The sequence below is a fragment of the Solanum verrucosum genome, unplaced genomic scaffold (genome assembly GCF_900185275.1).
Source record: "Solanum verrucosum unplaced genomic scaffold, falcon-dt-bn FXZP01000196.1, whole genome shotgun sequence".
Lineage (NCBI taxonomy): Eukaryota > Viridiplantae > Streptophyta > Magnoliopsida > Solanales > Solanaceae > Solanum > Solanum verrucosum.
In genome coordinates this window covers 3,535,145-3,555,416 of record NW_026020420.1, presented here as the reverse complement: position 1 = coordinate 3,555,416, position 20,272 = coordinate 3,535,145, and the positions used below count along the sequence as shown (strand labels likewise).

Here is a 20,272-nt window from a genome sequence, read left to right as displayed (position 1 = left end):
ATCAGCCACAATGATGAGAGTTGCCAGTTGCCACAAGACATCTATAATCTATTCTTTCACCTCAGTATTAAAACACACTGCATATCTGAGAAGTCTTTTCCATCATCTAGTACAAGAAACACAGAGATGTGTTTCTTTTTCTTCTTCCTTGTGAGAATAACTGACACTAATATCACATGACTGTTGCACAAGAATGATCCAACTTCTAAACCACATCATGCTTTTGCTAAAAGCTTACACGCGGTATAGATTAAGATTAGAGCTAGGCCACTCGGTCAAAAAAATGCGACGTTACCTACAAAGTTGCCATCATCCACCACTTTTTTCTTCTGGTTCTTCCATTCTCAAGAGAATATTGTACTGGACAACAAAGAAAGTAACATAGCTTAGAGAAAAAATGTGTGAGCTAGCAAAATATATTTTGAACCAAGAGCCTCCAAAGTTTGAGATAATACACTAAGCAGTGGTTTTCTCATCAAGACTGCGTCAAAACAAAACTTATCTTTTAAGACCATAAAGTCCTCCAGATACTTACAGATATCATAGCCCTATCATCCTCCTGTAGATTAATGTGCTAAAATCATAAGAGGAATTCAAGCAGCTTAGATCTGACTATCTGAGCAGTGCCTTTGCTCTTTCTTGAATCTTTTGTAAATGTATAACAGATAATGTCGGACCATGTCTAAGGACAACATAAGATCTGCAATGACAAGCAACAAGCCAGGCACATTGAATCTCTGAGAGTGTCCTGCAATATATTCCTTTTATATAAAACATCTGGAGGATATATTGAACAATCTGTTATATCTCCAATTAGCTAAATTTGATTTACTTTTGATGTTTACGATTACAAGTTCCTAGAACAACTTCACATACTAAATAAACGTCAACCATGAAGACTGCCCACGAGAGCAGAATATGCGCTAGCATCAGGTGTAAGTCCTGCCTCTATCATCTCATCATATAATCTGAAGGCTTCATCTGATCTGCCCTCTTTCGATAAGCCAGAAATCATTGCTGTGTAAGTCACCACATTTGGAACTAAACCTTCTCGAGGCATCTCGTTGAAAAGTTTCAGAGCATCATCTACCTTTCCTGATATGCATTCCCCGTGTACAAGTGAGGTGTATGTATAGAGATCAGGTTTCAGGCCTTTACATTCCATAACATTCTTTAGCTTATATGCTTCCTTCATCATACCCTTCTTGCAATAACCATCTATCAGGGTATTGTACGTTGCCGTATTAGGCTTAACTCCCTTTGCTTCCATCTCACGAAGTGTCCTTTTTGCTTCAACAAAATTTCCTTCCTTAGAATAAATACTGATCAAAGTTGTATGAGCAACTTCGTTTGGAGCTACACCTCGATCCACCATTGAGAACAACCACGTCTTTGCTTCCTCGCACCGATCTAACTTACACAATCCAGTAGCAATTATGTTATAAACATATACATCAGATTCATACCCTTTGCCCTCCATAATTTTTTGCAGCCTCCATGCTTCATCTATATTACCTTGCTTACAGTAACCATCCATCATTGTATTAAATATAACTGGACCTATATCAATCCCCTTACTTTGCATCTCATTAAGTAAAACTTCAGCAGCTTGCATCTGTCCAGCCTTGCACAAGCAATTTATCAAAGCTCCATATGTGTGAGCATTCGGAACAAGACCCATCTCCACCATTTCATCAAACAATGAAAACGCTTTTTTGACGTTACCTAACTTACTACAACCACTAATCATAGAGGTGTATAAATGAACATCTGGCTCTATGCCTTTCCCTTCTATTTCCCTAAACAACCTCTCAACCTCTTTAAGATTGCCAATATTACAATACCCGTCAATCAGAAGAGTATAACTCGTCACATCAAGATCCAACCCCTCTTTCTCCATAGCCATCAAAATCTCCTTCAGAGCCACAAAATCTGGCTTCTTCATACAAGCATCTAATAATGTGTTGTAAGTGTACACATTTGGTTTCACCCCTTTACTAACCATTTCATCCATGAGTTTTCTTGCCTTGCTAACCTCTCCTACTTTACACAACCCGTCGATTACCATCGTCATAGAATACACCGTAATTCTCACATCAAATTCAACCATCATCTCGAAAAACTCAACCAGCGAGTCATACTGTTTTCGCCTTTTCATAGCAAGTAAGTAAACCATACAAGATCTATCATCTATTTCAAACCCACCATTCTTCATATACTCAAAAACCTCAAGAGCTTCCTTAAACCTCATACTATCAACATAAACCCTAAACAACATGTCAAACATCTTCCCCATAACTTTGTGTTCTACACGATTCGCACCCAAAAGAGAAGCTATTTCTGAAATTGGTTTCCTTAAACTATCATCCGAAGCAACAGTATACAATATACTTTTGGCTTCAGCAAACTTCCTGGCTTTAAACAAGCGCAAAAACAAGGCAATATGTGATTCAAGATTGGGTCTTTCGAAAGATTGATTTTTTTGGAGAAATTTGAAGAAACTTAAACAAGATTGTGTAGAGAAAGATGGGTTTGAAAAAACAAGATGGATTACTTGGGGATTAAGGTAGGAAGTTAGAGATGGGGGGATTTTCTTTGTAGAACTGAAATTTATCAGAGTATTGGAGATCAATTTAGCAATTTCTTCACTTGGTTTTTTGGAAAAAAGTTGTTTTGCAGTTTGGTAAAACTTTTGAGTCGACATTTGAGAATAAAGTTGAGATTTTTACAATGGAAGTTTTATGGGTTTGAAGAGATTACCGGAAGGATGACACTGATGACATGTTTTTCCGGTGACGGAGTCCAGTTCCCGGCGAGGTTTGTTTCTTCAGTAACTGGGGAAGACGGCGTCAGCTGAATTTAGCATTTTTGTAGTTTTGAAAGAGTCGAAATTTGGCCCAAATGCTTCTTGAAATATCCATTAAGTCCCTTTTTTAAAGTTGTGTTTTTGTTTTTGGGTTCCCACCCGATGTTTGTTATTCACATTGAATTCCGACTAAAATTAAAATTCACATCAGAAAGTTTCATATTGAGGATAAAAGGCTTCATAAATTCCACGGAAAGTTCCACATTGAGAATAAAACGTTCCCTAAGTTCCATAGAAACTAGAACCTGAAACTCTAATCAAGAATGAAGGTGTGTGTGATTAGTGATAACTCCTCTTCATTGACCCATTGATTCAAAAATGTCTTTTTTTATACAAGGCTTTCTCAGGGTGAAAAAAACAATTATCAAGTTTGGTTTTGTGTATTTTTAATTTTTATCATCTATTTTTCTTTTTATTTTGTTGATTTCAGAGCGAGAAAAAACAAATGTCATTATTTCACATCACATAATATTCCTAAATAAAAGCATAAGAATTTCCAAAACATACAACAATGTTTAATACATTCCCAAACAAAATAGTGCGGCTGCACCCTAGTTATACATTCCCTTCATTTTACAAACCCTTGTTGATTTTGAACTTTGTTCCCTTAGGAACTGAACTTTTCAAGGTAAAGTAACCAAGCAACATATCATTAGAATGTGGCATAAATGCAGTATTGTCATGCTCTACTTCCTCTTCAGTTCTTTCAACATTGTCTTCACCTTGTCGATGTTTTCATAGCTCAGCATCTTCATCAACACTTCTCTTTCAACAATCTCTTACAACTCGCCGTTCCACTCAACTGTAATTGAATCTTCTCTCTATACTCTATCTGAAAAAGTTAAGTGTATCAACAGACTGATACCAATTGTCTTCACAAATTCAGAAAGAGGAAAGTTGGTGACCAGAGTCTCTGTAAGGAAAGTGAGGAATGCAGAAGGAGAACTTCACAGTACTCCACTGATGATCGAGCACATCCAGCTAAAATGGTCCTTATATGAGTGCCAGAAAATGTCTTTGAAGGTACTGTAGACTGCATCAGAGGACATAATATATTCAGAATTTAATACGTCACAGCTGTAACGTACTAGAAAGGTGTAAAAGAGAGCATACCTATCAAAGTCATAAACATTCATGGTCACTCAGTTTATCTGTAATACAAATTTTTGAGAGGAGATATAGATTTAGATTTGCTCAATGTACATCAATCAAACAATATGAAAAAAGATACAAATAGTATAGTTATCTGGTGCTTCAATATTTGACAGATGAAACAACAGATTTCTAAACTCTGCAGACATGTAATAATTCCTTGGAGTGATGTATCAATAGATACAGGGATCATCCTAGTGCAATGTAGCCAACATAATCTAGTATATGCGCTATATCCTGATTAGTCAAGAACTTCAAAGAGATGGCCTGAACTTTGGACTTACTGGAGCAATTTAAACTGTGTAATAATCTCGATGAAAAGCTTCAAAGCAGCATCTGCTTTTCCTGATATGCATTCCCGATGTAATATAAGAGGTGTATGTATAGACATCTGGGACATCATGACAATCCTTAAACCTTCGTACCTTTCTTACAATAACCATCTGCAGGGCATTGTAAGTAATTGTGTTACTTTAACTCCCTTAGTATCCATCTCAAACCTTCTTTCATCGTACCTTTCTTACAATAACCATCTTCAGGGCATTGTAAGTAATTGCGTTAGGCTTAACTCCCTTATTTTCCATCTCAAGAAGTACCTTTATTGCTTTAGCAATATTTCCCACCTTGCAACAACCATCTATCAGGGCAGTGTACGTTACAGTGTTAGGCTTCACTCCCTTAGTTTCCATCTCAATAAGTATCTTTATTGCTTTAGCAATATTTCCCACCTTGCAACAACCATCTATCAGTGCAGTGTACGTTACCGTGTTAGGCTTAACTCCCTTAGTTTCCATCTCAATAAGTACCTTTTCAGCTTTAGCAGGATTTCGCACCTTGCAATAACCATCTATCAGGGCAGTGTACGTTACTGTGTTAGGCTTAACTCCCTTAGTTCCAATCTCACTAAATACAGTTTTTGCTTCAATGAAATCTCCCTGCTTGCAATAACCGTCTGTCAGGGCACAGGCACTGTTTGTTGTTGTGTTAGGCTTAACTCCCTCAGTTTCCATCACCCTAAGTATCCTTTTCGCGTCAACAATTTTTCCCAGCTTGCAATAACCATCTACCAGTGTAGTGTATGTTGCCGTGTTAGGCTTAAGTCCCTTAGTTTCCATCTCAATAAGTGCCCTTTTTGCTTCCACAAAATTTCCCTGCTTGCAATAAATATCAATCAAAGTTGTATAACTAACTGTATCTGGAGCTACACCTCGATCCACCATTGAGAGCAACACCATTTTTGCTTCATCATACAATTCTAGCTTACGCAGGCCCGTAGCAATTATATTGTAAGCATTTGCATCAGGCTGATGTCCTTCACCCTCCATAATTGTCTGTAGCCTCAGTGCTTCATCCACATTACCCTGCTTACAGTAACCATCCATCATTGTATTAAATATGACCCGGTCTATGCTAATGCGCTTGCCTTGCATCTCATTTAGCAAAACTTCAGCTCCTTGCATTAGTCCAGCCTTGCAGAAGCCATTTATCAAAGCTCCATATGTGTGACCATCAGGAATGAGGCCTCTCTCCACCATTTCAACAAACGTTGAAAATGCCTTCATAACATTACCTAACTTACTATAACCACTAATCATGGAGGTGCATAAATGAACATTTGGCTCTATACCCTTCTCTTCTATTTCCTTAAACAACCTCTCAACCTCTACAAGATCGCCAAAAGTTGAATATCCTTTAATCAGAAGTGTATAACTAGTCATATTGAGATCAAAACCATCCTTCTCCATTTTCCTCAAAACCTCCATTACAGCCACAAAATCTTGTATCTTCATATATGCTTGTAACAATATGTTATACGTGTAATCACTTGGTTTCACCCCTTTACTAGCCATTTCATCCACGAGCTTTCTAGCCTCACAAACCTCCCCCATTTTACACAATCCGTCAACTACCACCGTCATCGAATAAACTGTAATTTTCACATTAAACTCAACCATCTTATGGAAAAACTCGAACAGCGAGTCATATTGCCTTTGCCTTTTCATAGCAAGCAAGTAAGCCATACAAGCTCTATCATCAATTCTAAAGCACCCTTTTTTCATATAATCAAAAACTTGTAGAGCTTCATTAAACCTCATGTTATTAACATAAACACTAAATAACATATTAAACATCTTCCCCATAACCTTACGCTTTACATGATTCTCACTCAACAAAGAAGCTAATTTTGAAACTGGTTTCCTCAAACCATCAGTAACAACAACAGCATTCAATATATTCTCGGCTTCAGCAAACTCCTTGGATTTTAACAAGTCCACAACCAAGGCTAAATGGGTTTCAAGATTGGGACTTTGCTTGAAATTGAAGAAATTTGAGCAAGAAGAAGGGGAAGGGGAAGGGGGAAAGAGGGAGATTAATTTGGCAATTTCTTTAATGGGTCTCTTGGGAAAACGTTGTTTTACCCGTTGGTAAAACTTTTGAGTCGACATGTGAAGAACAACTCAATACCTATAAACTTGAGCACTGCAATTTGAAATTTTCATTTCTGAACTTTAGAAATAAAGGTTACCTCTTAACACAAGTGCAGATGCCATGTTTTCCGGCGAGTTTCGGCGAGTTCCCGGCGAGCTCAGCAAATTAATAAAACTATAGTGTTAAGCTTTTTAAGAGAAGTTGGAGAAGACGGCGTAAAGAACTTTGATTGAAGTACAAATGAGTCCTCATAAATGTGTACAAATTGACCCTCTATACTTTTAAGAAGTTACACTTAGTCCTCATATTTGACGTTTTGCTACTAATTTGGTGCAATTATTCCTCTCCAATCTCCATCAACTCAATTTCAAATTTTACACCTCGTGGAACTTAAATTTGTCATTGAATTTTATTTAGACATTTAAATTATAATTTCTTCTAATTAAAAATTTGAACACATAATAAACGGATAAAGTATTCTTAATAAGCACTTTCTATTCATAATTGAGTTGATTTCTCATATTGTTATTCAATTAATAGTTATTATCTCATAAAGTCACTTTTTTTTTGTTGAAAATAAATGGAATTAAAAAAAAATTGAGATAAGTATTAGTTAAATGACCATGTGGAACGAACACTTCATATTTTGGAAAAGTTTATGTATGTGAGAGTTTATCACATAAATAAATTAATTTCATTAAATATATCACCTCTTTTTATCATACACATAAGCATCAATTGGAACATATACAAGGTATGATAGCTTATTAAGGCTAATGTATGTAACTAAAGGAGGTGATATATTTTAAATAGTAAACTTATTTATTATAATGAACGCTTGAGAATACGCACAAAAACTTCTTAATTTTTATTTAATTAAAAGTGTCTAGTAAAAACACTTTATCTTTAATAGGAAGACATTTAATTGAATTTTACATGAAATATTTTTCTTTAACCATTATAGTATCTTAAAAGTATTATCTCTTTCTAACATTGAAATCTTTGGAATTGTGTTAGAGTGGTAAGTACTCTTTCATCCTTAACCAAGAGGTCTCGGGTTCGAGTCGCCTTTGTTAGGAAGCAGTTTATCCTAATGTGGGACTTCCCGGCGCGAATACGGATTTAGTTGACCATTCCAATGTTTCAAAATCCATTCAAGTTTAGGTGATACAATAAAAAAGGCCAAAACTAAAAATACAAGAAATACAATTCATTATATTTAATTAAGTTACTAATCCATGATTTCCTCATACCACAGCTTGGCCTTACCTCACAATACAACACAAGGATAAAACACTTTACCCTTTGCAAAAGGAGGGTTAGGAGACTAATATCTACAAGTTAACCCCCGCAATAAGACACTAATCTATATTAAGCTAGCAAAAAAGTTTGTCTCATATTTCAATCTAATTGATGGCATTTGACCTTTATCCAAATAGAAAGGCCCTTTTGCCCTTGCTGGAAGATGTTGAAAGGAGGCAAAAGAAGAATTTTTTTGACTGTTCATAGCCAGTTTTACCAGGTGATCCACTACATCGCTAGCCTCTCTAAAGTAGTGAGTTGCTTTAACATTAGCTTATTTCATTCTTTGTTGTATCTCCTCAATGATGAAATTCAGCATGTAGTTGGATTACTGGTTGTTCACAATCATAGGAAATAGGTTCAAAGAGTCTGTCTCTTTGGTGAAATTCTTCAGATTTTTCAAAATGCAGAGGCTCTTAGTCCATAACTGGCGGCCTTAGCTTCTGCTTCTGTGATGCTGCTACCACTCGAAGGTGAGGAGAAAGCGAAGATGAGATTGCCTCTATCATCCCTCAAAACTCCCCTCATACCAGATTTTCCACTAGCTGGGCAGTAGCTTCCGTCAGTTTTCAATTTAAGGACGCCATTTTCAGGGAACTTCCAGCATACAATAGAAAGGTTTGAGGAAGGTTTCAGCTTCACAATTTTTTCACAAAGAGTGATCCAAAGTTATGTCGAACCAACTTTTGGATAAGCTTTAGCAATTGTACTCTGAATGCTGCACCCAATGTGTTGGATCATCATATATCTGTTGAGATTCCTTAAGCCTCCATAATTACTACACTCGGACTTTTGTTTCTAAATCTCCAAGCAGATAAGGCCTGGTATAGTTTGAAGAACTAGCTTGTCGATGGAGTTATTTGAATTTTTATTCCACCAGTTGTAAGTTCTGATTGCCAGTGGCCCTCCAAAGTGCTTCCACACATATTGAGCTGCCTCTCCATGAAGAAAAACATGTTGCATTTGATTTTCATTTTAGGAAGAGAGCACCAGTTGCATAGAGTATCCTTCAGAATACCAAATCTGCTAATGACTTCGTCAAAGGAAAGTTTTCACTGCCAGAATTTCCAAACGAAAAATGAAATCTTAAAAGGAATGTTGGAGTTCCATACCTGATCAATATTGTGGGCTGTTGGAATATTTCCCATCTTCTGTGAGGTCCCAAAAGACCTTGTCTTGAGTGTCATACTTGCCAATTCCAATGGTCTTGATATGCTGAATTGTGCTATCTCATAGGATGTTCTGCATCTTTGCATTGTCCCAAGTTCCATTGGTAATGAAATGTCTTACTAGAGTCTCGGTATTCTTCTCTGTTTCATGGTAATCATTGGCTAGAGGACCTTTGCTACTCCAGTTGTCCCGCCAAAAACTACAATTTCCAGAAGGGTAGTAATCAGAAAAGAAAATTGTGGAGATAGTATAGACCAAGTATTGGTGTTGTCAAAGACTCAGAAGCGAGGTGCAAAACAGTTCGAGTGCTTCACCCTCACTTAGTTGGCACTTCAGTGCAGCCACAAAGGTACTAAAGCATACACCTTATCACCAATGGGCTTTATCCTAAAGAGACGACACTAAACAATGACTTACACGTAAATTTCTAAATTCTTTTATCCTTACTATAATTTTTATTTGTACTTACAATTATTATTCGTAAATTACATTCGTTTCATTTTACTTTATCCTTCATTTCCACATTTCCAACTAAAGTCCATGCTTTCACTGTCCTTTGCGTTTAAAGGCTAAGTCCCACCAAAGCTTAAGTTTTTTCCCTTCGATAACACTCTCAAATATATCAAAAATACTAACTATGCAGAATTTTCTCTTCTATATCCAACAAGCAATGGCTCTTAACCTTCATATTTTCAACATGCAACTGATATCAAGTTACAACTTACAAGTATGGGGTCTACACCTATATACTGCACATGAAGACTTCTCTTTTCAACAAGCACAAGATATGGTCCTTACTTTTAATCCTTTTGACATGCACATGTACATATTAGAATACAAACTCTAGACATAATAGAAGCATTCTACAACAATAAAATATACAAAAGCACACGTACAATGGCTAATGGTTTAACTCAGTGAATTCCAGTTTAATTAAAAAACAATCTGCTATATATACTTCTGACTGGCTAAATCTAATCCAAATAAAGTTCACGATGTACAAGTTTATAGAGAAGAATTTCTCACACTAAGTGTAGAGTATACAGCAGCATCGGGTATTACGCCTGCCTCTATCATCTGATTGTATAATCGGAGGGCTTCACCTGATCTGCCTTCTTTTGATAAGCCAGAAATCATTGCTGTATAAGTCACAACATTCGGAACTAAACCCTTTGTAGGCATCTCATTGAAAAGCTTCAGAGCATCATCTACCTTTCCTGATTTGCATTCCCCATGTACAAGTGAGGTGTATGTATAGACGTTAGCCACCAAGTCCTTAGATTCCATGACAATTCTTAGCTTATAAGCTTCATTCATCATACCTTTCTGGCAATAACCATCTATCAGTGCAGTGTATGTATTGGTGTTAGGCTTAACTCCGTTACTCTCCATCTCAATAAGTATCCTTTTAGCTTTAACAAAATCTCCTTGCTTGGAATAACCATCTATCAATGCAGTATATGTTGTTGTGTTAGGCTTAACTCCTTCAGTTTCCATCACCCTAAGTATCCTTTGTGCGTCAACAATTTTTCCCAGCTTGCAATAATCATCTACCAGTGTAGTGTACGTTCCCGTGCTAGGCTTAATTCCCTTAGTTTCCATCTCAATAAGTGCCCTTTTTGCTTCCACAAAATTTCCCTGCTTGCAATAAATATCGATCAAAGTTGTATAACTAATTGTATCTGGAGCTACACCTTGATCCACCATTGAGAGCAACAACATTTTTGCTTCATCATACAATTCTAGCTTACGCAGGCCTGTAGTAATTATATTGTAAGCATTTGCATCAGGCTGATGTCCTTCACCCTCCATAATTGTCTGTAGCCTTAGTGCTTCATCCACATTACCTTGCTTACAGTAACCATCCATCATCGTATTAAATATGACCTGGTCTATGCTAATGCCCTTGCCTTGCATTTCATTTAGCAAAACTTCAGCTCCTTGCATTAGTCCAGCCTTGCAGAAGCCATTTATCAAAGCTCCATATGTGTGACCATCAGGAATGAGGCCTCTCTCCACCATTTCAACAAACATTGAAAATGCCTTCATAACATTACCTAACTTACTATAACCACTAATCATGGAGGTGCATAAATGAACATTTGGCTCTATACCCTTCTCTTCTATTTCCTTAAACAACCTCTCAACCTCTACAAGATCGCCAAAAGTTGAATATCCTTTAATCAGAAGTGTATAACTAGTCATATTGAGATCAAAACCATCCTTCTCCATTTTCCTCAAAACCTCCATTACAGCCACAAAATCTTGTATCTTCATATATGCTTGTAACAATATGTTATACGTGTAATCACTTGGCTTCACCCCTTTACTAGCCATTTCATCCACGAGCTTTCTAGCCTCACAAACCTCCCCCATTTTACACAATCCGTCAACTACCACCGTCATCGAATAAACTGTAATTTTCACATTAAACTCAACCATCTTATGGAAAAACTCGAACAACGAGTCATATTGCCTTTGCCTTTTCATAGCAAGCAAGTAAGCCATACAAGCTCTATCATCAATTCTAAAGCACCCTTTTTTCATATAATCAAAAACTTGTAGAGCTTCATTAAACCTCATGTTATTAACATAAACACTAAATAACATATTAAACATCTTCCCCATAACCTTACGCTTAACATGATTCTCACTCAACAAAGAAGCTATTTTTGAAACTGGTTTCCTCATACCATCAGTAACAACAACAGCATTCAATTTATTCTCGGCTTCAGCAAACTCCTTAGATTTTAACAAGTCTACAACCACGGCTAAATGGGTTTCAAGATTGGGACTTTGCTTGAATGTGAAGAAATTTGAGCAAGAAGAAGAGGAAGGGGGAAAGAGGGAGATTAATTTGGCAATTTCTTTAATGGGTCTATCGGGAAAACGTTGTATTATCGGTTGGTAAAACTTTTGAGTCGACATGTGAAGAATAATTCAATACCTATAAACTTGAACAGTGCAATTTGAAATTTTCATTTCTGAACTTCAGAAATATAGGTTACCTCTATTAACGCAACTGGACATACCCTATTTTCCGTCGAGCTGGAGATACCCTGTTTTCCGGCGAGCTGGGCGAGTTAATAAAATTGTAATTTGAAGCTTTTAAGAGAACTTGGAGAAGACGGCTGTGAAGAATTTTGATTGAATTACAAATGAGGTCTCATAAAAGGTATACAAATTGTCCTTCTACACTTTTAAGAAGTTACATTTAGTCCTCATATTTGACGTTTTGCTACTAGTTTGGTCCAAATATTCCTCTCCGTCAACTCAATTTCAAATTTAGCACCTCGTGCAACTAAAATTTGTCATTGTTTTATTTAGACATTTAAATTATAATTTATTTTAATTAAAAATTTGAACACATGATAAACGGATAAAATATTCTTAATAAGCACTTTCTATTCATAATAGAGTTGATTTGATTGTTACTTAATTAATACGTTATTATCTCGTAAAGTCACTTTTTTCTTTGTTGAAGATAAATGATTTTTTTTTTAAAAAAGATTTTTTTAAGATAATAAATTAAATGACCCTGTGAAATAAACCCTTTGATATTTTGGAAAAGTGTATGTATGTGTTCATAAGAGTCTATCACATAAATAAATTAATTACATTAAATATATCTCCTCTTTTTATTATTATACACATAAGCATCAAATGGAACTTATACAAGGTGTTGTAGGCACAAAAACTCGTTAATTTTATTTAATTAAAAGTGTAGTAAAAACACTTTATCTTTAACATGAAGGCATTTCATTGAATTTTACATTATATTATCTCGAAAATATTATCTCTTTCTTACATTGAAATATTTGGAATATGCATATTTATTCACGACATATATAAGATTAACATTTAATTATACAAATAGAAAGGCCCCTTTTGCCCTTGCTGGAAGATGTTGAAAGGAGGAAGAATTTTTTTTTTGACTATTCATAGCCAGTTTTACCAGATGATCCGCTACTTCGTTAGCCTCTCTAAAGTAGTGAGTTGCTTTAACATTAGCTTGTTTCATTCTTTGTTGTATCTCCTCAATAATGAAGTTCAGCTTGTAGTTGGATTGCTGGTTGTTCACAATCATCGGAAATAGGATCAAAGAGTCCGTCTCTTTGGTGAAGTTCTTCAGAATTTTCAGAGTCCATAACTGGCAGCCTTAGCTTCTGCTTATGTGCTGCTGCAACAACTCGAAGCTGAGGAGAAAACCAAGATGAGATTGCCTCTATCATCCCTCAAAACTCCCACCATACCAGATTTTCCACTAGCTGGGCAGTAGCTTCCGTCAGTTTTCAATTTAAGGACGCCATTTTCAGGGAACTTCCAGCATACAATAGAAAGGTTTGAGGAAGGTTTCAGCTTCACAAGGAGTGATCCAAAGTAATGTCAAACCAACTTTTGGATAAGCTTTAGCAATTGTACTCTGAATGCTGCAGCCAATGTGTTGGATCATCATATATCTGTTGAAATTCCTTAAGCCTCCATAATTACTACACTTGGACCTTTGTTTCAAAATCTCCAAACAGATAAGGCCTGGTATAGTTTGAAGAACTAGCTTGTCGATGGAGTTATTTGATTTTTGATTCCACCAGTTGTAAGTTCTGCTTGCCAGTGGCCCTCCAAAGTGCTTCCACACATATTGAGCTGCCTCTCCATGAAGAAAAACATGTTGCATTTGATTTTCATTTTAGGAAGAGAGCACCAGTTGCATAGAGTATCCTTCAGAATACCAAATCTGCTAATGACTTCGTCAAAGGAAAGTTTTCACTGCCAGAATTTCCAAACGAAAAATGAAATCTTAAAGGGAATGTTGGAGTTCCATACCTGATCAATATTGTGGTCTGTTGGAATATTTCCCATCTTCTGTGAGGTACCAAAAGACCTTGTCTGTCATACTTGCCAATTCCAATGGTCTTGATATGCTGAATTGTGCTATCTCATAGGATGTTCTGCATCTTTGCATTGTCCCAAGTTCCATTAGTAATGAAATGTCTTACTAGAGTCTCGGTACTCTTCTCTGTTTCATGGTAATCATTGGCTAGAGGACCTTTGCAACTCCAGTTGTCCTGCCAAAAACTACAATTTCCAAAAGGGTAGTAATCAGAAAAGAAGATTGTGGAGATAGTATAAACGAAGTATTAGTGTTATCAAAAACTCAGAAGCGAGGTGCAAAACAGGTTGAGTGCTTCATCCTCACTTAGTTGACAGTTTAGTGCAGCCACAAAGGTACTAAAGCATACACCTTATCACCAATGGGCTTTATCCTAAGGCTAAACAATAAGTTAATTGTAAAATTTTAATTCTTTTATCCTTACTAAAATTTTCATTTGTACTCATAATTATTATTCTTAAATCACATTCAGCTTATTTTAGTTTATCCTTCATTGCACCCTTTCCACTAAAGTTCATGCTTTAATTGTCCTTTGCGTTTAAAGGCTCAAGTCCTACCAAAGCTTAAGCATTTTGTCTTCGATAACACTCCCGAGTATATCCGAAGTACTAACCATGCATAATTTTTTCTTCTATATGCAACAAGCAACGGCTCTTGACCTTCATATTTTCAACATGCAACTGATATCAAGTTACAACTTACAAGTATGGGGTCTACACCTATATACTGCACATGAAGACTTCAACAAGGACAAGATATGGTCCTTACTTTTAAGTTTTAATCCTTTTGACATGCACATGTACATACTAGAATACAAACTCTAGACATGGCAGAAGATATTACAGCAAGAACATATACACAAGGACATGTACAATATCTAATGGTTCAACTTAGTGAATTCCAGTTTAATAAAAAACAATCTGCTATATATACTTCTGACTGGCTAAATCTAATCCAAATGAAGTTCATGATGTACAAGTTTATAGAGAAGAATTTCTCACACTAAGTGCAGAGCATGCAGCAGCATCGGGTATTACGCCTGCCTCTATCATCTGATTGTATAATCGGAGGGCTTCACCTGATCTGCCTTCTTTTGATAAGCCAGAAATCACTGCTGTGTAAGTCACAACATTCGGAACTAAACCCTTTGTAGGCATCTCGTTGAAAAACTTCAGAGCACCATCAACATTTCCTGATTTGCATTCCCCGTGTACAAGTGAGGTGTATGTATAGACGTTAGGTATCAAGTCCTTAGATTCCATGACAATTCTTAGCTTATAAGCTTCATTCATCATACCTTTCTGGCAATAACCATCTATTAGTGCAGTGTATGTATTGGTGTTAGGCTTAACTCCAGTACTTTCCATCTCAATAAGTGTCCTTTTAGCTTTAACAAAATCTCCTTGCTTACAATAACCATCTATCAGCGCAGTGTATGTTGTCGTGTTAGGCTTAACTCCTTTAGTTTCCATCTCAATAAATGCCCTTTTTGCTTCAATATAATTTCCGTGCTTGAAATAACCATCTATCAGGGCGTTGTACGTTCCCGTGCTAGGCTTAATTCCCTTAGTTTCCATCTCACTAAGTATCCTTTTTGCTTCAAAAAAATAACCCTGCTTGCAGTAAATATCAATCAAAGACGTATAAGACAATACATTTGGAGCTACACCTCGATCCACCATCGAGAGCAACAACCTCTTTGCCTCGTCATGCAAATCTAGCTTACGCAGGCCAGTAGCAATTATATTGTAAGCATTTGCATCAGGCTCATGTCCTTCATCCTCCATAATTCTCTGTAACCTCAACGCTTCATCCACATTACCCTGCTTACAATAACCATCCATCATCGTATTAAATATAGCTCGATTAATCCAAATTCCCTTGCTTTGCATCTCGTTAACCAGAACTTCAGCTTCTTGCATTAGTCCAGCCTTGCACAACCCATTTATCAAAGCCCCATATGCGTGACCATCAGGAACAAGTCCTCTCTCAGTCATTTCGTCGAACACTTGATATGCCTTTCTAACATTACCTAACTTACAATAACCACTAATCATAGATGTGTATAAATGAACATCTGGCTTTACACCCTTCTCTTCAATTTCCATAAATAATCTCTTCATTTCTCCAAATTCTCCAAAAGTTGAATAACGTTTAATCAGAAGTGTATAACTTTTCGGGTCGAAATCCCATCCTTCCTTCTCCATTGTCCTCAAAATTACCTTCACAATAAAATAATCTGGTTTCTTTATATATGTATTTAATAGTTTTTTATAAGTGCAATTATTTGGTTTCACAAATTTTCCATCCATGAACTTTCTTGCCTTATGAAACTCCCCCATTTTACACAATTCATCAGTTACCATTGTCATCGAATAAACTGTAAATTTCACTTCAAACTTAACCATCTGCCGGAAAAAACTCGAACAATGAAGCATATCGTTTTTGCCTTTTCATAGCAAATACACCATATGAACTCCATTAATCATTTATTTCAATGGTTATCGGAGGAAATAAGTCACCGGCAAAAAGAAGCCAAATACATGTTTTCCGGCGACAGTGACTGATTTCCGACGGGGAGAAAAGTGTAATTTGGAGTTCCTCAGGACTTGGGGAAATATGGGTGAAATGAATTTTTAGCCCTTGTATGGTTTTGAAGGAGTTAAAATTGGCCCCATATACTTTTAAAAGATTCAATTAAGTCCTCATATTTGACACTTATGTTGCAAAAGGAAGTCCTTTTAACTACTCTACTCACTTTTAGTCCATCATTTGTGTAATTATCCCATTTCATCAACTCAATTTTAATCTCATATATGCAGTTGAAAACAGTTTCAAATAATATGGTAGTATTTATTTAGTCCTCTAATTCAGTTTCAATTTGTCTATCCTACTTCCATTTTTAATTCATAGAAAACAATTTACCTTTTTCTTAGTCTTTTATTCCATTAGATGATTCTTTTTAGACATGGTAAGGACAAACAAGAAAGAGTATACATAATTCAATGGAATATTTACTCATACAACAAGTGAAGTAACCTTCAGTCTTGGAATCATTATATTGTTAGCATCAATTTTGTAACAATCAAGTAAATTTCATAAAACTATTACAACAACAATAATAACATATTCAGTGTATGTAATATCACAAGTGAGATCTAAAGTTGATGTATACGCAAACATTATCTATATCTTGTAAAGACATAGAAACTGTTTCTGAAAGACCCTCGACTTAATATATGTACACACCTCAAGAAACAAAATGAATTAAGCCAAGAATTGAAAACCTATTTAACTTTTTGTTGTTCTCCATGAACTTGAAGTTGTTTGTGCAAACATCATTTAGTGGCTGATGCTGATGATGATCAGGAGGCTCTGCAAGAACTTGAACTTTGACAATAGATCCATCTTTGATATTATAAACAGATAAAAATTGATCACTTTTCATTTCTTTAGACTTGTGATAAAGTCTCATGTATTCATCTCCCCATACCTTTTTGATTATTTTCATCAATTCTCTTACACTACTTTTTTCTCTAACTTGAGCATAGAATTCTGATGTTGGAGACTCAAATTTGATCTTCATGATTCTTGGTTCTCTAGCCATTGTTTGTACAAAATAGGGGAAGGAAGAAATTGAAGATTTAAATAATATAAAGTTGTCTTGGAATGTTGAGAGGATATAGCAATGTTATTGAGTATACTATATATAAGCTTTTGGGATGGGATATTGGTACTTTGCTTAATGGGATAAAAAGATAATAATCTCTTTTTATTTAAGATTAATTTTTTCTCATTTTTAATATGAGGTGTTAATTAATCACGGAATTGTTTTATCTAATATAGAAGATAAGTTAAAGTAATATCTTATGAAATATCTCAACTCAAGAGATATCCTTGATTACTTCATCTCACGTACCAAACGATCCGTCAAAGGTTTAATTTTGTAACCATTAATGTTTCTTAATAGGCAAAAAATGTATAGTGTTCACGTGAATATATATCTATCCAAATATATATTTTATATCCCAGTTTTTGACGGTACATTTGAGAGAGATGGTCAGGATTTTAAGTCTAATATTTTTTAGATTTTTGATAGACTATTTATACATATCAAGTGATTTTTTTAATATAAATATGAAATTCTTAAGTTAAAGCTATTGAGTTCTGTCAAATTTTTATATATATAATTTTAATCACCAATATCGAGGTTGAGTTGATAGAATGAAAGAACCCATTATAAAAAATGGTTCCCTTTTTATTAAGCCATATGCGATATAAATCTAATTTAATCGAATTCTTTAGGTACCAAATACCACATGATGGCTAGGAGAAAATAATACTTTAAAGCCTTGTAAACAAAGAATAAGTATGTAAATTGACAAAAATGTTTAATATTTTTGTACTTTATATTCCTTTCTTTGCACTTAAGGCAACGACTTTTTTTAAGGGGTTGGGGTATTGGTAGCAAACTTAATTGGATTGGATTGGAGAGAACAAAGCATTATATACATTTTAGTCAATAACAATGCACAGACTCTTTTGATTATGACATATAAAAAAAACATAATAAATAAATATCATTTTAAATTTAACATATTTTATTTAGATTTATCTTAATTACTAATTTCTTGAACTTGAATATTTAATATTAACATTTATCCTTGTAACTATGAATAGTTTTAATTCATAACAAAAACGATTTCATATTGAAGCTTTGTGCAAACCTAAATTTTCTTAGTTGGTAGTTTGCAAGTTGTTGGCTGCTGGTTTGGCTACATAGAATGAGAAGACTAGTAGTATAAATTTTAAGATATTTGTTTATACAAACTTAAATTTGTTAGGTGTGTGTGATAATTAGTTTGACTAGTTTGGACAAATTCTTCTTCAAACGCGGCAACACGCACACAACTCTAAAAGTTTGTTAGGATAAATATAGACATTTTTGAACTAATCTGAGTTTCTTCAAAAAATTAGATTTTAATCTAAAACTTTACAGGGTAAAAATCTATATCTTTATTTTCATTTCATTAATTGTTTATTATAGCTTTGTTAAAACTAACCTGCAAGTAGGGGTGTACATGACCGGGTTGGTTCGAGTTTTTTAAATATCAAATCAAATCATTTGTGTAAAAAATTTAAATTTATAAACCAAACCAAACTAATAAAATTCGGATTTTTTCGGGTTTTTCAACCTCGGGTTGGTTAGGGTTTTACAAATACCAAACCAAACCATTGTGTCGAATTTTTTAATTTATAAATCAAACCGAACTAATAAACCTCGAATTTTTTCGGTAAAGTTTGCATACAAACATATAATTAACTTGTGCTCTAAATATTTCTTTAGTCCAACCAAAATACAATTATCTAACGTGTTTCTTAAAAAAATAACACAAAATATGAGATGAGTACTGATGCACAAAAATATTCAATAAAAAATAATAATGAAATCATCATATAAAATAAGTATTGCAAAGTCATAATGGAAATGATCATAATTTAAAAGTATTAAATCATGCTAAAATAAGTTAGTATTAGTTACATTACTAAATATTTAAGGAAAATTAAAATTAGATTATGTATTTTAATTGTCTAAACCAATGTAAAACTAAAGAACAAATATTCAATATTATGGTCATTCTTAGTGTTGAATTGATTTTCTATTTGCATTAGTATTAATTTGATTTTGATTTAAGTTTTATTATAATTATTAACATCTATGAACTATAATCTTTATTGGACCATTCCGAATTCTAAGTTTTAAACTTGAAATAATATATTAAAAGATAAAAACTATGAAATATTATAAGAAATATTTTAAAATTATCTCAAAGTAAACATTATTATGTATAAAATAAAATTTTAAAATTACATATATAATGTCGGGTTGATTTGGTCTCGGGTTGTTTTTTTTTAGTTAAAACCAAACCAAACCAACCCAAATATAATCGGGTTTCTTTTTCCAATACCAAACCAAGTCAAACCAAACCACTAGTTTCGATTTGACTTGATTTACGATTTGGTTAGATTTAATTTTGTACACCAAGTAAATCGACTGGTACATAGTGATAGTCGATTACAAGTCTACAAAAAAATTTCAATTCATCCCCCTTCTTAAGTTTCAGTAAGTGGTCCCCCTTAGATATTATGTAAATTATATATGTTCTTCTACTCATGAATGCATCCTCGATAATCCACATCTTTAATACTCTATCAAACTAGTCGGGGCAAAAAATCAATTTCAACAAATCCTCCATCATTTTTTTGTCTAATGTTAGTTCTGATGTGAGGAATGAATTATCTATTATGATGAATATCCGCCAATCAGAAAGAATAGGTAAATATCGATCGAGGCTTACCCATTACAAAGCATCATCCGAAGAGCCAAGACTACCAATACATTATAGACCACCTAAATAAAAAAACTTAGTGGGTAGAAAACACGATCCCTTTCCCTCATT

The 20,272-nt window shown here is 34.7% G+C and overlaps 3 protein-coding genes across 3 annotated transcripts; all 3 read right to left on the bottom strand.

The window, feature by feature from the left end:
- Nucleotides 1-769: 769 nt before the first annotated feature.
- Nucleotides 770-11,998, bottom strand: LOC125806945 (putative pentatricopeptide repeat-containing protein At5g06400, mitochondrial). The gene is given in 8 exon segments (XM_049486697.1): nucleotides 770-2,710; nucleotides 2,761-2,853; nucleotides 3,813-3,899; nucleotides 3,955-3,979; nucleotides 4,303-4,363; nucleotides 4,519-4,554; nucleotides 4,557-6,484; nucleotides 11,868-11,998. Coding segments are annotated over 7 exon segments (4,035 nt in total). The 5' UTR covers nucleotides 6,466-6,484; nucleotides 11,868-11,998; the 3' UTR covers nucleotides 770-886.
- Nucleotides 6,542-16,394, bottom strand: LOC125806944 (pentatricopeptide repeat-containing protein At5g39710-like). Its single transcript, XM_049486696.1, has 2 exons — nucleotides 14,813-16,394; nucleotides 6,542-6,604 (listed from the first exon to the last, which is right to left on the bottom strand). The coding sequence occupies exons 1-2, from the start codon at nucleotides 16,247-16,249 to the stop codon at nucleotides 6,542-6,544; spliced, it is 1,500 nt and encodes a 499-aa protein (XP_049342653.1). The 5' UTR covers nucleotides 16,250-16,394.
- On the bottom strand, nucleotides 9,567-11,848 carry LOC125840990 (pentatricopeptide repeat-containing protein At2g32630-like). Its single transcript, XM_049519984.1, has one exon. The coding sequence runs from the start codon at nucleotides 11,846-11,848 to the stop codon at nucleotides 9,926-9,928; it is 1,923 nt and encodes a 640-aa protein (XP_049375941.1). The 3' UTR covers nucleotides 9,567-9,925.
- Nucleotides 16,395-20,272: the final 3,878 nt, after the last annotated feature.